The 13,615-nt window shown below is 29.1% G+C and overlaps 1 protein-coding gene across 2 annotated transcripts; it reads left to right on the forward strand.

The window, feature by feature from the left end:
- The first annotated feature begins 7,658 nt into the window (after window positions 1–7,658).
- LOC112696961 (uncharacterized) lies at window positions 7,659–12,905 on the forward strand. Of its 2 annotated transcripts, none has more exons than XM_025749923.3 (12): window positions 7,659–7,794; window positions 7,959–8,066; window positions 8,856–9,101; window positions 9,287–9,497; window positions 9,785–9,875; window positions 9,951–10,096; window positions 10,524–10,767; window positions 10,855–10,959; window positions 11,062–11,244; window positions 11,363–11,567; window positions 11,659–12,199; window positions 12,548–12,905. In XM_025749923.3, exons 3-11 carry the CDS (start codon window positions 8,876–8,878, stop codon window positions 12,153–12,155), a joined length of 1,908 nt encoding a protein of 635 aa, XP_025605708.1. In that variant the 5' UTR covers window positions 7,659–7,794; window positions 7,959–8,066; window positions 8,856–8,875; the 3' UTR covers window positions 12,156–12,199; window positions 12,548–12,905. The 2 variants fall into 2 exon arrangements, with proteins under 2 accessions (XP_025605708.1, XP_025605709.1); XM_025749924.3 differs by having other exon boundaries at window positions 7,659–7,784.
- Window positions 12,906–13,615: the final 710 nt, after the last annotated feature.

Here is a 13,615-nt window from a genome sequence, read left to right on the forward strand (position 1 = left end):
AGTTTTGTTATATACATACTAAGATAATGATTTTTATCTTCTTCTTTTAATTTGTAATAATGTATTCTATATTTACATATATAAGACTCCACATTACGTAGATCATATATCTGAATATTAGCTAAATGATTTTTTGCTTCTTGATATTCTTTATTATAGACTTCTTGTCTATGATCTATAATATTTTTTCCAAAAAATTCTTTATATAGAATCATCATTATATCTAATATCTTATCATAAGCTGTTATTTTTGTTGCTAATTCTTCTGTTATTTGGTTTTCTATTGATGTCATATAATCTCTTATAGTTCCTTTAGTATGAAATTCTATGTAATTCCAAATATCTCTTCCAGACAATTCACTAAGTTTTGGATTAGTAAAGGCTTCTAATAAAAAGGAATACAACCAATTTTCGAAAATTTCTTTTTCATTCTTTTTACAGTCTAAGTCGAGCATTCTTTCTCCTTCCATTTCCTGGATTTTAGGAACGTATTTTGATGGTATTTTTGTATATTTTGAATCTTTATTTATAAACCCCTTTTTAAAAGCATAATTATCAAAACCTGTTTCCATTTAAATTGAGATTGATTATCCTTAGATGTTCCAGCTTCATTTTTTACTTGTATTGGAATTGCTAGTTCTTCGTCACTTGAGTAATCTAGGATGTGTTCTTCATTTTCTATATTTTCAGAATTTACTAATTCTTCTTCTATTTGAAAACCCTGTTCCATAATATTATTTTCTTGAGCCATTTTTAATTGTTTAAAAAGCATTGTAACTTCTTCTAATTTTTCTTCAATATTCATAATTTTAGTGGTGGTTTTACTTTTAAATCTGTTATGTTGATTATATTTTGAAATTTTTCTTCTTTGAGGTTTTCTTTTTCCTTATTTCTTTGAAATTTTATGGATACTAATATTTCTTCAAGCATATCTACTATAGAATTTAATTGTGGGTTAAAAGTATGATGAAGATGTGGGGAATCATTTCCATGGTAAAATTTTTTAGAAATTCCGTGTGAAAAATAAGTTTTTTCAGGTTTTTGAAGTCCTTCAATAAAACTTATAGTAAAATAAAGATTTTGAGAAAAATCATTTTGTATTGATTTTAAGAATTCGGTATCATTACAGTTAACATTAGTTAAAATCATTAATTTTTGGTCTATTAATTTTGATAACTTAATTATTTCTTCTCTTAAATCTTCTAATTTACTTTTTTTCATTAGGTGACGCTTTTCTTTGTGAAGAGTTACAGTTTTAAGTGAAAAATGTGACTTTAGGATGTGTGGTTTAGATTTTATCACGTAAACATATCTTTAAATCTGTATAGGTTTTTGATCTATACCATATAATTTCCTTTACAAGTATCTTTTTTCGTACGGACAAAATAAGTAATAAAAAAATATTATTTTATTTTATTTATTTAAATAAAAAATCGACTTAATTTACGTTCGAGAATCTCTACATGAAAACCTTTATATCATTTTTTCCACGGTTAGAAAAAGTTGTGTTGGCAACACAATCCTCAACATGTTTCTTAGATGGGTTCAACAATCTGTTAAAACACTTGACCTGATTTTCGTCACCACGAACTTTCCTTGAAGACAATTCGTTTGCGTGCCATTGAATCTTTTCTATGAACTAATCCGAATTTATCACGAAAAAGAAAAAAAGAAAATAGAGAATTAGAGAGTAATGTTATCATTTTTGGTATCATGGCTGAGTAGATTTCATGTCATTTAATTTTTATTGCTTAGGAAGTTAGGATAGAGACACGGAAAATGTTTTATAAAAGTCGTGGAAGTTAATTAATGTTGAAATCGTGACAATCTTTGCATATTCATATGATTTTACGCATATATTATATAGTTTGACTCTCCTAAAATAAAATACTTGAAAACAACGTATTTTTAAGGATATTTCTCTAAACCAGTTTTTTTAAACAATCCTTAATTTGGATAATTTAGCAAACTGGCCTCATTTCACTGCAATAATATAAATTATTTTTTAGGGTTATAATGTGTAAAAGAAAATTAAAATTGTCAAAAAAACAAATTTTGACACTATTTTAACTATGAAAATATGTTAATAAAAGTTTTGTCAAAAATAGTATTTTTAACATATAAGCGATCATGAAAAAAATTTAAATCTTATTTTGATAAATATTGGCTGTCAAAAATAATTTGTTAGAAAATTTTGAGAACATATTTTCTGTGATACTTATTAATTGTCAAAAATACTATTTATTTTGACACTTATTGACTATAAAATATTCTCAACAAAAAATTTTAACAAAGAATGAGATGTGATCTTGAAACTAAAGAATAAATTGAAATTTTGAAGATAAAGAATGAGTAGTATAATCCTAAACTGAGAGCAGTGTGATGTCAAAATTAACAGAGTGCAAAGAAGAAAAAATAGTAGAGTAAATTAAAAATAAATCAGTGTCAAAATTGAGGAATAATTTTTTACGGTCAAATTTTTTGTCAAGAAAATATAAAAAATTTGACATTTGTGATATTTGTCAAAAATATATATTAATTTTGATATTTAATTATAGTGTTAAAAAATAAAGTGTCAAAATAACTCTATTTTTTTGTAGTGTTTCTTGAAAAATGCTGATTATAACTAAGGATATCAAGATTGGATAGTTATGACAAAACTAGGAACATTCTTGACATAGTTATCATTGTATGGGTGACTTACTTTAAAAAAAAAAAGTATAGGTAAATAATAAAATAATTAAACAATGTGAACAATAAAAATATCGAATATTTAATTTATTAAGTGTGCGAATGAGTATTCTAATATTAAGATTTATGTGAATAATTTAAAAAGTAGTGTATTTTACTTGAATTAAATCAATTTTAAAGACTATTATTCATATTGTTCAAAAAAAAATAATTACCTAACATAATCCTATTTTAAACCTACACGCACTATACTCATAATTTTACATTTTTGTTCTAGTGAAAATGAATGGCTATATGCCTATAGCACATAATTTTACATGTTACTTGGTGCATTAAAATGTCTTAAAAGATATCTGAACATGTAATATTTAATAAGGTCCTTTATGATTAAGTAAAATTACAATGAAAATGGTTTATATTTTTTATTTTTACACAGGGTAATTTATATGCAGTTTTATTTTGTGTACACAATAAAAAAAATCTTGATTTTTAAAAGAATAAGATTAGAAAATCAAAATTTTAAGCTACATAACTTTTTTTTTAAAATTATATTTTGTTATTATCTCTAAATCCTAAATTATAAACTATTTACGCTAAATTCTAAATTCTCAAAAAAATAAAAGAATTTTCTAAAAAAATAATGTCTTATATTTTCTCATTTCGATTTTTTTTTTTTTGATAAAATTTGCAGGCCGTCATTTCCTTGCTATTGCTTTTAATAGCGTATCTATCTGGCATTCCAAAATATACAAACCCTAACCTCCCAAATTTGCATATTCCTACCTAGCTCATAACCTCTGCCACTGTCAAAAAACCTCATGATGCCTAATAAGTAATAACATTCATACATGTGTGTATTATTTCCGTATAAAAATTTGGGACCATCATAAATGGTTACGGCGTTACGCGATAAACACTTGACAAACACTTGACGTGTGTTACGTTGATAAGAACAACAACTAATTAAGAGTTGATTATCAGTGAATTTCGTCAACATATATATGTTTTGACATTTTAAAAACTATATTGGTTCATTTTATATATATAATTCGAGAATCATTTTATCAAATCTACAAATTTTGTTGTTAAGTGGTTTTCTTTATATATAGGTTCACTCCACGCCACGCAACGTGGGATTTAATAATATATTATCGATAGGTGTGACTTGAATTATTGTTTAATTCTAAGGTATTGTTGATGATATAATTAATAATGATAGTATATATATAATTATTATTTTTTCTACAGGTACTACTGATGCTTAGTTTATTTAAATCTGGCATCTAGTCCCATTGAACATGTCAATTTAATGCGAAGTAAAGTGCAATAATAAATCTTAATTTCTATAATGAGTTAAACAAAAATCTTAGTTGAAAAGATATTTATTCTAAAAAGAGAAAAAGAAAAAAAGAGAAAGTAAACACACTAAACACGTGAATTATCCTTTATCCTTATCCTACACTTTGGAGTTGATGAATTAATCCATATATTGCATCACATGCAATGGAAAACACCAATAACATCTAGAAAAGCAGTTCTGTATGTTAGGGTGCATTATTATTAATCTACTTTTCATATCCAAATTATATATAACTAGTGTATTAATAATGTTCCCTTTTTAATAGCTAAGTATGTGTAATAAACTAATAATAGCAAATGTGATGTTATTTTAAGTTGGTAAGTATTTCATGCTCAAATAAAAGGTCATGCATGGTTCATGTCTTAAACATTGTAAAATATATTTTTATTATGAATTATATATGATGAAGAGTATTTTATCGAAGAAAATTATGCATCTATCAAATTTTTCTTCTTATATTCCCATTATACATAGTAGAGAGTTCAAGTAGAGATACCTCATTTCTTTAGTCAATATTAATCAACTCTTTCGAATTTTAAATTAAAAAAAAAACTAAAGTTAGTTATACTTAAAAAGTAATTTTTTTATATTTTTATTACATATTATATATTATAAAATATAGATCTAAAAATATATAAATATAGTTTTGAGTTGTCTACTAATAAAAAAAATTATATTTATGAAATTTTAAATCAAAATTTTATTTAAATTATTTTTTTACTTACTCTCTAAATTATAACTTTTAATCACTGAGTTATAGTGACTAAATCACATCAGCACCTAAATTTGACTTGTTTATTTTTAAGAGAAACACGTTGAGTTTTCATAAAAATTAAGCTATAGCTCAATAGAATATAAAATAGACACGGTTATGTAATAATTCAAATATATGAGGATAAGCTCCTAGAATTAACTTGATAATCTTGAAAATAAAGTTAGACGACAAACTTGTTATTAAGAAAGGTATTATTGGACTGATGCTAATTTATAGGTGTTAGTTTGCTTTGACTAATTCCGACTTATAATTATCGGTTTATTTATAATGATTCTAACTTATAACTGTTGGTTTGTTTTGTATGCCAATTTTGATATTGATTTGTCGTAATATGTGTAGTGTGGAGGAAAAACAGTAGACGAACTAAAGACAGGAACAATAATAATTAAAAATAAAGAATGATAAAGTTAAAAATAATCTATTATTTATTAAGGGTTATCCTCTTAATGTATGAGGGATACAGGATAAAATGCTTTATTAAAATTCTTTCAAACAAAACTAATGTGAGAAAAATTTTGTAAGTAAAAAAAAGAGTACATCTTCGAGTCTTGACTTTTACAACTTAACCACGGTAAAATTTTAGAGAGCAATATCAAGTATCAGGTAGTTCTTTGTCTAGTAGTGTTTGAAGGTATAAGCCATTTTGTCGATCGCTTTGCTGATTTGAAAAGATCATATCCTTTCAGTCGTCCTCTTTTGATTGAGTTAGTTTATTGGTCTGCCGAACTTATCTAAACTCTTTGATTTTCATATGTCCAATTGATTTTTCTCATAATTCTGCTAAAGTCTTCTTGGCGACAATAATAGTCTCTTGGAACTTGTCAAGGTGAAAGCCACTCTTAAGGGTATGGAAGTAGGGTATTTGGAGTGCAGTTTGAATTGATTTTGAGTCAAAAACTCATCCGATTTGAACACTAATTTTACTTGCGGTGCTTGGATTGGATGATTTTTTTAAAAAAAATCCGATCCGATTCAATCCAATTTCAAGCGGTTTGGATTGGATTGGATTGGATTTGCGGTTTTGTAAATTAAAAAAATTTAAATATATATAACAAGTCTCAACATCAAATTTTAAATAACCAATAATGACATAACAAATTTCCACAATATCTTAAAAAACCAACGATAACATAATAATATAAATAAAATTGTAGGTTAGTTAAAATAAATAAATAAATCACATTTTGAATATAAATATTTATTAAATAATAATAGATGAATAATATAAAAATATATAACAAGTTGAACATGTTATAAGTAAAATTGTAAATATAATAATAAAATAATAATATTATAGCACATTGTGCGATTTGAATTAGACTGAATGGTTATGAAAAATAGATCCGAAATCCAATCCGATCCAGCATAACTGATCCAATTCAATTCAAACCGCACAATATAATATAATATCATTATTTTTTTATTATATTTACAATTATACTTATAACATGTTCAATTTGTTATATATTTTTATATTATTCATGTATTATTATTATTTAATAAATATTTTATATTTAAAATGCAATTTATTTATTTATTTTAATTAACTTATAATTTTATTTATATTGTTATGTTGTTGTTAATTTTTAAGATATTATTGAGACTTGTTATGTCATTGTTGGTTATTCAAAATTTGATGTTAAGATTTGTTATATATATTTAATTTTTTTAATTTATAAAACTGCAAATTCAATCCGATCCAAACCGTTTAAAATTGGATTGGATTAGAATGATTTTTTTTAATCCAAACGCATCACAAGTAAAATTAGTGTTTGAATCGAATTAATTTCTGACTCAAAACTTATTCAAACTGCACTATATAATAGTTTTTTTTGTCATTATCGTGAGCTTCGGCCTTTGGCCTTTGGCGTTTGACGTGTGTTTAGATCTTATTAATATTAATATAATTGTATAATGGTACTATTTAATAATAATAATAATAATAATAATAATAATAATATATTATTATTATTATTATTATTATTATTATTATTATTATTATTATTATTAAGTAGTTAAGTACTAATTTGTTTATTAATTTATTTTTTATATATTAGATAATTATAATAATAAAAGTGAGATTAGTCAAAATAATAAATTTTTAATATTTTAACCAAAATATTTATCTAATATTCAATCTAAAGTTTTGGGTTACAGTATTAGAATTAGTAAAATTAATAAAATATAATATTTACAAATTATATCTACCTTGTATAATCTAGTATTCTAGTATATGGGAAAGAGTTGGTATACATTTTTTTTTCCAAAAATGGCTTTTATGTTATATAATCTTAAAAAATATTTTTTAATTTCAAAAATTAAATCTATGAGCTTTTGATATTAGTGTCACATACTATTTTCACTAATCTCAAATAGGTAAATTAATTATTTAAATAGGTAAAGTAATAAGCACGTTAGTGGTTATTAATGATTTAATACATTAGTATTGTATGAAAAAAAATACATTAGTATTGTATAAATAGTTAAATACCATATGGGAAAAGATTGGAGCAAAAAAAAATTTAATAGACAGTAACGTATCTATTAATTTATTTTTATATTTGTTAAATGTATATAAAAATAATAAAAAAATTAATCGTGATGATAAATAACTTATAACTTAATTAATAGATTTTGAGTTAAACTCTAAGAAATAACGATTTTTTTTCTATAAATTGTATATAATGAAAAAAAAAAGAATGTTTAAAAAAAATGACGTTCCAACTTCCAACCCATCCAATGTCTCTTCCCATATCATTTTTTTTATACAATATAATATTTTTTTGGTGTGATTATAAAATATAATAATATAGTACATAACTAAAAGATATAGAAATATTGAAATATTTGCAAGTAGTTGGGTCGGGTGGAGACTGAAGAAGATAGGAGGTCGCTTCCAGTTCCAGCTTTCACTTGCCGTGCCGGAATCCATGCGTCGCCGCATTCCTCCATTCCTCGGTCAAACCACGTGCCCCTTCTACCTCAATCCAATCCTTACTCACATACATTATTTTCTTCTTTTTCTCTTCTTCTTCTTCTTCTTCTTCTTCTTCTTCTATATATATATATATACATATGAATGATGATGAATAGTGTAATTAAAAAACTAAACATCTTTCTATTTCTATCTAGTGCTGCTCTTCACATTGCTCTCCGTATTTCGTTGACGGTTAACGCCTCATTCAATGCACACTGTTACATTTGAATAATCAACCTTCACTTTCCCATACCAATTCCAAGGTAACTCTGATTTTTGAAGGTGTTACTGTTGGCTTTGTCAATTTTTGAAAAGCATGCGTTTTCTGTGGTAATATATTTTGGATAACGGTCAGTTCACAAATGTGTAACTGTGATCTATCTTCTTGGAAACTATTATAATATTGCTTGTATATTTGCATGTGAGTTTTTGGTAGGATTGGAAACCATGAATGTGTTTCTTCATGACAATTTTAAGCTTTTTGAGAGAGATGCTGCATATATAGAATCGAAGTTTCTATTATCAAAAGGTTTAAAATCGTATCGTTTGCTCCATTCTTCAAAATATGAATGTTGACTTTTAGGATAATGTAGAGTGCGCTTGTACATTCTCCACAGCTTAAGCGGAGGTTGTGCAGTTGGAAAGCTTCATGCCGAAAAGAGGGCTTTTGGGAAAGAAGGCTTCTTTAGAATTATATTATATCATGAATTATTTTTCCACATGGTTTGAGCTAAAGTTGTTCCTGTGAAATCACATGAATGAATTTTTATCCTAAATCTTGATGGTTCTAAGTGAATGAATTGCTCAAGTTTCCAACTGCACTTTGCCAGCTTCAATGAGCAATCAACATTATGTTCCATTTTAGTTTTCTTTTGCACCATCTTTTAATTGATCCATCTCTACTAGTCCTAGAAGCTGTGCATTCTTTTATACATTGAGAGGGGTTTGTTCTTGTTTGAGATTCAATGTGTTGAATCTGAGGCATATGCACACAATTGACATATTTTTTTATGTACTTGGAATTAATCGAAATCCTCTTGAACTTGTTGCAGTATTCAGGTGGTTGCACGAAATGGCTAAAATCCGCATCGCCATCATCTTATTGGGGCTCTGCCTAGTATGCAATTTGGCAGGTTTGGCAGAGGCAGAGTACATGAAGTACAAGGACCCCAAACTGTCAATCGATGCAAGGGTTGAGGATCTTATTAGCCGGATGACTCTTGAGGAGAAAATTGGCCAGATGTTGCAAGTCGAACGCAAGTATGTGTCTGCTGATGACATCAAGAAGTATTCTATTGGTATGTACCAGGCCTTTCTTTTCCCTTTTGTTGAAATTCATGGTATGAGAAAAAGAGAAGGAAATAGTAAGAAATAAATGGGAGAAAACTAGAAATGAATTTTACTAATTCCAAAATATCTAACACTATAATCTCTCGAATACAGTAGTCATTAGTGACAAAAAATGATGTTTTCTTTGGAGTAGGGAGTGTCATGAGCGAGGCAGGGAGTATTCCAGGTCCATCTCGATTGGCTTCTGCGCAAACCTGGATTGACATGGTGAATGAATTTCAGAAGGGTGCTGTATCAAGCCGGCTTGGAATTCCAATGTTTTATGGCATTGATGCCGTTCATGGCCACAGCACTGTTTATAAAGCAACTGTTTTCCCTCACAATATTGGCCTTGGAGCTACCAGGTAATTTATATTTGTAATACTCCATAAATATGCTCTGTTAAATTATAATCACAAACATTCCCAATTGTTTATTTGGAATATGATGATGAATCAATTTGCACTCAAGTACAGATGAAAGTGGTTATCCAAAATTTTGAGGCATGTCACAGATACAATTTGGCTTATATTCACACCATTTGTCTTATGTTTGGGATTTTCTTTGGAATAAAGTTTCCTAACTTTCAGTGTATTCCATGGCATTTTTGTTTTAAATGAACATAATTAATTACATGATTTTTGCTGATCAGAGATCCTGAACTTATTAAGAGAATTGGAGCTGCCACTGCCCTTGAAGTTAGAGCAACAGGTATTCAATATACCTATGCACCTTGTATAGCAGTAAGTAACTACTTCAACCAACTTCCTTGTGCTCTAAGCATGTAGAGAATTTTCAGTACTTATTATTCTTTATAGGTATGTAGAGATCCAAGATGGGGTCGGTGTTACGAAAGCTACGGCGAAGATCCTGCACTAGTTCAGTCAATGACTGAAATAATACCAGGATTGCAAGGAGACATTCCTGCTGATTTACCAAACGGTGTCCCTTTTATGGCTGGAAAGTAAGAATTTCAATCACAAAAGAATTTATCAATGTTAAGATCATTGTTGCATTACTGTTTGGTTCTTACCTTTGTTGTTGCATATTACTTCAGTTGACTCCTATGCTTATTTAACAGTACAAGTAGTAAAGTGTTCGATTCATTTAGCCATAGGTTTTCCATGAAGTAACATGCACAATTGCACATTACCAGTCTTGGGTTAATTTATTAAATAGGTATTACTAAGCTTCAGAACAAAAATACATGTATTTGATTGTCCTCATTTCTCGCCCTCTGAATTTTCACATTTTTGTTTACTATGAGATGAAGGAATTTGTTTTAGTTCAATATGCTGCATATGATTTTGTTTAATATTAATTTGTTATGCTATTGATTTTAGTTCTGTTAGTATTAAGTGTCTGAAATTCTTATATACTGTGTTGGACAGTGAAAAGGTCATAGGTTCTGCTAAGCACTATGTGGGTGATGGTGGAACAATCAATGGGATTGATGAGTACAACACTGTCATAGATAGAGAGGGATTGTTCAGAATTCACATGCCGGGTTATTTTGCCGCAATTAGCAAGGGAGTTGCAACGATTATGGTCTCTTACTCCAGTTGGAATGGAGTAAAAATGCATGCTAATCGTGAACTTATTACCGGATTCCTCAAGAATACCCTCCATTTCAAGGTAAAAATAGTTGGCCTTGAAACACTAATTATCAGGCATACAGAATTCTTAAACAGCTCCTCATTTTTTCTTACTGGATTATGCCAGGGCGTGGTTATTTCAGATTTTGAGGGTATTGATAGGATCACCACTCCACCTCATGCAAATTTCACATATTCAGTTGAAGCTGGAGTTTCTGCTGGCATTGACATGGTATGTATACCAAAATTATATTGTTATGTATGCCTATATGGATGATGCTTTTGAAATTACATCGGTTTAGGAATTCGTTAACACACTTTGCTTGATCTGCAGTTCATGGTTCCTCAATTCTACAAAGAATTCATAGATGATCTAACCAAATTGGTGACAAAGAAGTTCATTCCTATGAGTCGAATCGATGATGCAGCAAAGAGAATTTTGTGGGTTAAGTTCATGATGGGCCTATTTGAGAACCCTTTTGCTGATTACAGTTTGGTTAGATATCTGGGAATACAGGTCAGCAGTTCTGCTATTTTATCTTGTGTATGTCGTTTAAATTCCCTAATAAATTTCAAAATAAGAAATAATAAGGATTGCCTTGTATCTTATCCAAGTTCACCAAAATCCTGAACAGGAGCATAGAGAATTGGCTAGGGAAGCTGTGAGGAAATCACTGGTCCTTCTTAAAAATGGCGAATCTGTTGAGAAGCCTCTATTGCCTCTTCGTCGGAAGGCTTCGAAAATACTTGTAGCCGGAAGCCACGCAGATAATCTAGGATATCAGTGTGGCGGCTGGACTATTGAATGGCAAGGAATCAGTGGCAATGATATTCTCAAAGGTAAAATTATTATTATTATTTAATTGTACTTCTTTCAATTGTCATTCAAATATTGCAACTCTTCTTATTCTTGTGATGTTTGTATGATTAGGGACTACAATTCTCAATGCTATAAGAAACACTGTTGATCCAGAGACCATAGTGACCTACAAGGAGAATCCTGATGCCGAATATGTCGAGTCCAATGGATTTTCTTATGCCATAGTTGTAGTAGGAGAGCATCCCTATGCTGAAATGCATGGTGATAACAAGAACTTGACCATCCCGGACCCTGGCCCCGAGACCATAACAAATGTATGTGGAGCCATAAAATGCGTGGTGGTTGTTATTTCCGGCCGCCCTGTAGTTATTGAACCATATCTTCATATAATAGACGCGCTTGTGGCTGCTTGGCTTCCGGGAAGTGAAGGCCAGGGTGTAGCTGATGTCCTATATGGCGACTACGGTTTCACCGGAAAGCTTCCAAGGACATGGTTCAAAACTGTTGATCAATTACCAATGAATGTTGGAGATCCTCATTATGATCCCCTTTTCCCATTTGGGTTTGGCCTTTCTACTGAACCTATTAAGGCCATTTACTCAGCATAGAAATTTCATTTCTCTGAGATAACGTTAAGCAAAAGCAACTATAGGTAAAGTTGATTCTCAGGTTTATTTCTTTTCTCAATTTACAATTTTATTTTGTCCAGGTATTTCTTTTATTCTTTTTGGGATTAGATACCGATTTCATCGTGTGTTTAGTTTCCATTAGAGAGTCTATGGCAAGATATATTAAAAAAAGGTACAAATTGTATGATAATAGGATCACCATTATGCATGGAATTATTTATTTTTTGCTAAAAACATGAAGAATCTGAATCTTCTAAAGAATTATAAAGAGTATGCAGTTTCTGAGAGAAAAAGAAAAAAAAAAAGTTCTATAATTTTTCGCACTAGATACTTACTTGCCTTTTGTTTCTGACTCTCTCTCTCTCATACAGATAGGAAGTGCAATGCAGAGAATCCATTTACATAGCAAGAGAGGTTCTTGATCCCTTGTGAACCTTCAGATTGTTAAAGTCGAGAATAAAGAAATGCTGTTTTATTTGTATAGCGCAGGTTAAGTCATATAGGTGTCGTTTGGCCTTGGAGCTTATTTATATGCTCACTTATGGTCCCCGTGTACCAATAGCTCTTGTCTTTTTCTTCTTTCTTTCTTTCTTTCTTTCTTTCTTTCTCATTTATCTATAGATAAAGAAATGTATAAATAGATGCAGTGCAAGTATAGATAGTTAATATAAAATGTCTGTGAATAAAATGTAAATAAAAGATTGAAGAACTGTTTGAATTACTCTTTAAGGATTGTGTCTAACATTTTATTTTTGGTTTTCCATGTGGTGAAGTTATGATTACAGTGGCTTCGGCAATTAAAAAGTGTTGCTAAAATTAAATAGGTATTGCTGAGCTTCAGAACAAAAATACATGCACTTGACCGTCCTCGTTTCTCGCCCTCCGAATTTTCACATTTTTGTTTACTGTGGAACGAAGGAATTTGTTTTAGTTCAATATGCTGCATATGATTTGGGTTCATATTATTTTTGTTATGCGATTGATTTTGGTTCACTTAGTATTAAGTTTCTGAAACACTGATATACTGTGTTGGAGATGGTGGTGGGCTGGTGGCAGCGGTGGCCATGGTTGTACTTAGGGATAAGAATTGGATGAGTAAAGAACTAAAGATTTAGGTGGTGGACTGGTAGTAAAGAGTTGAGGATTAGAGCGGCAGTAGGGAAGGTAAAAGGTTGGGAATTGAGAATGAAGTAGCTTAGAATAAGAGATAAGATAGAAAGGGTAAAGTAAAAAATTTAAGATATCTTTTTTAAGAATTCGAATAGCTCTGTCAATTCAAATTTATTTTTCATGTGTAAATCAGTTTTTGTTGTGATAAGAATGCTTTATCATATTTTATGTGGATGTCCATTTTCAAGAATGATTGTATCTAATATAGTTTATAAAAGTAAAGTCTTGCACATGTATAAATAGGGGCATAAGTTGAGGTTTTTTACACA

This window comes from Arachis hypogaea, chromosome 6 (assembly GCF_003086295.3).
Source record: "Arachis hypogaea cultivar Tifrunner chromosome 6, arahy.Tifrunner.gnm2.J5K5, whole genome shotgun sequence".
NCBI lineage: Eukaryota > Viridiplantae > Streptophyta > Magnoliopsida > Fabales > Fabaceae > Arachis > Arachis hypogaea.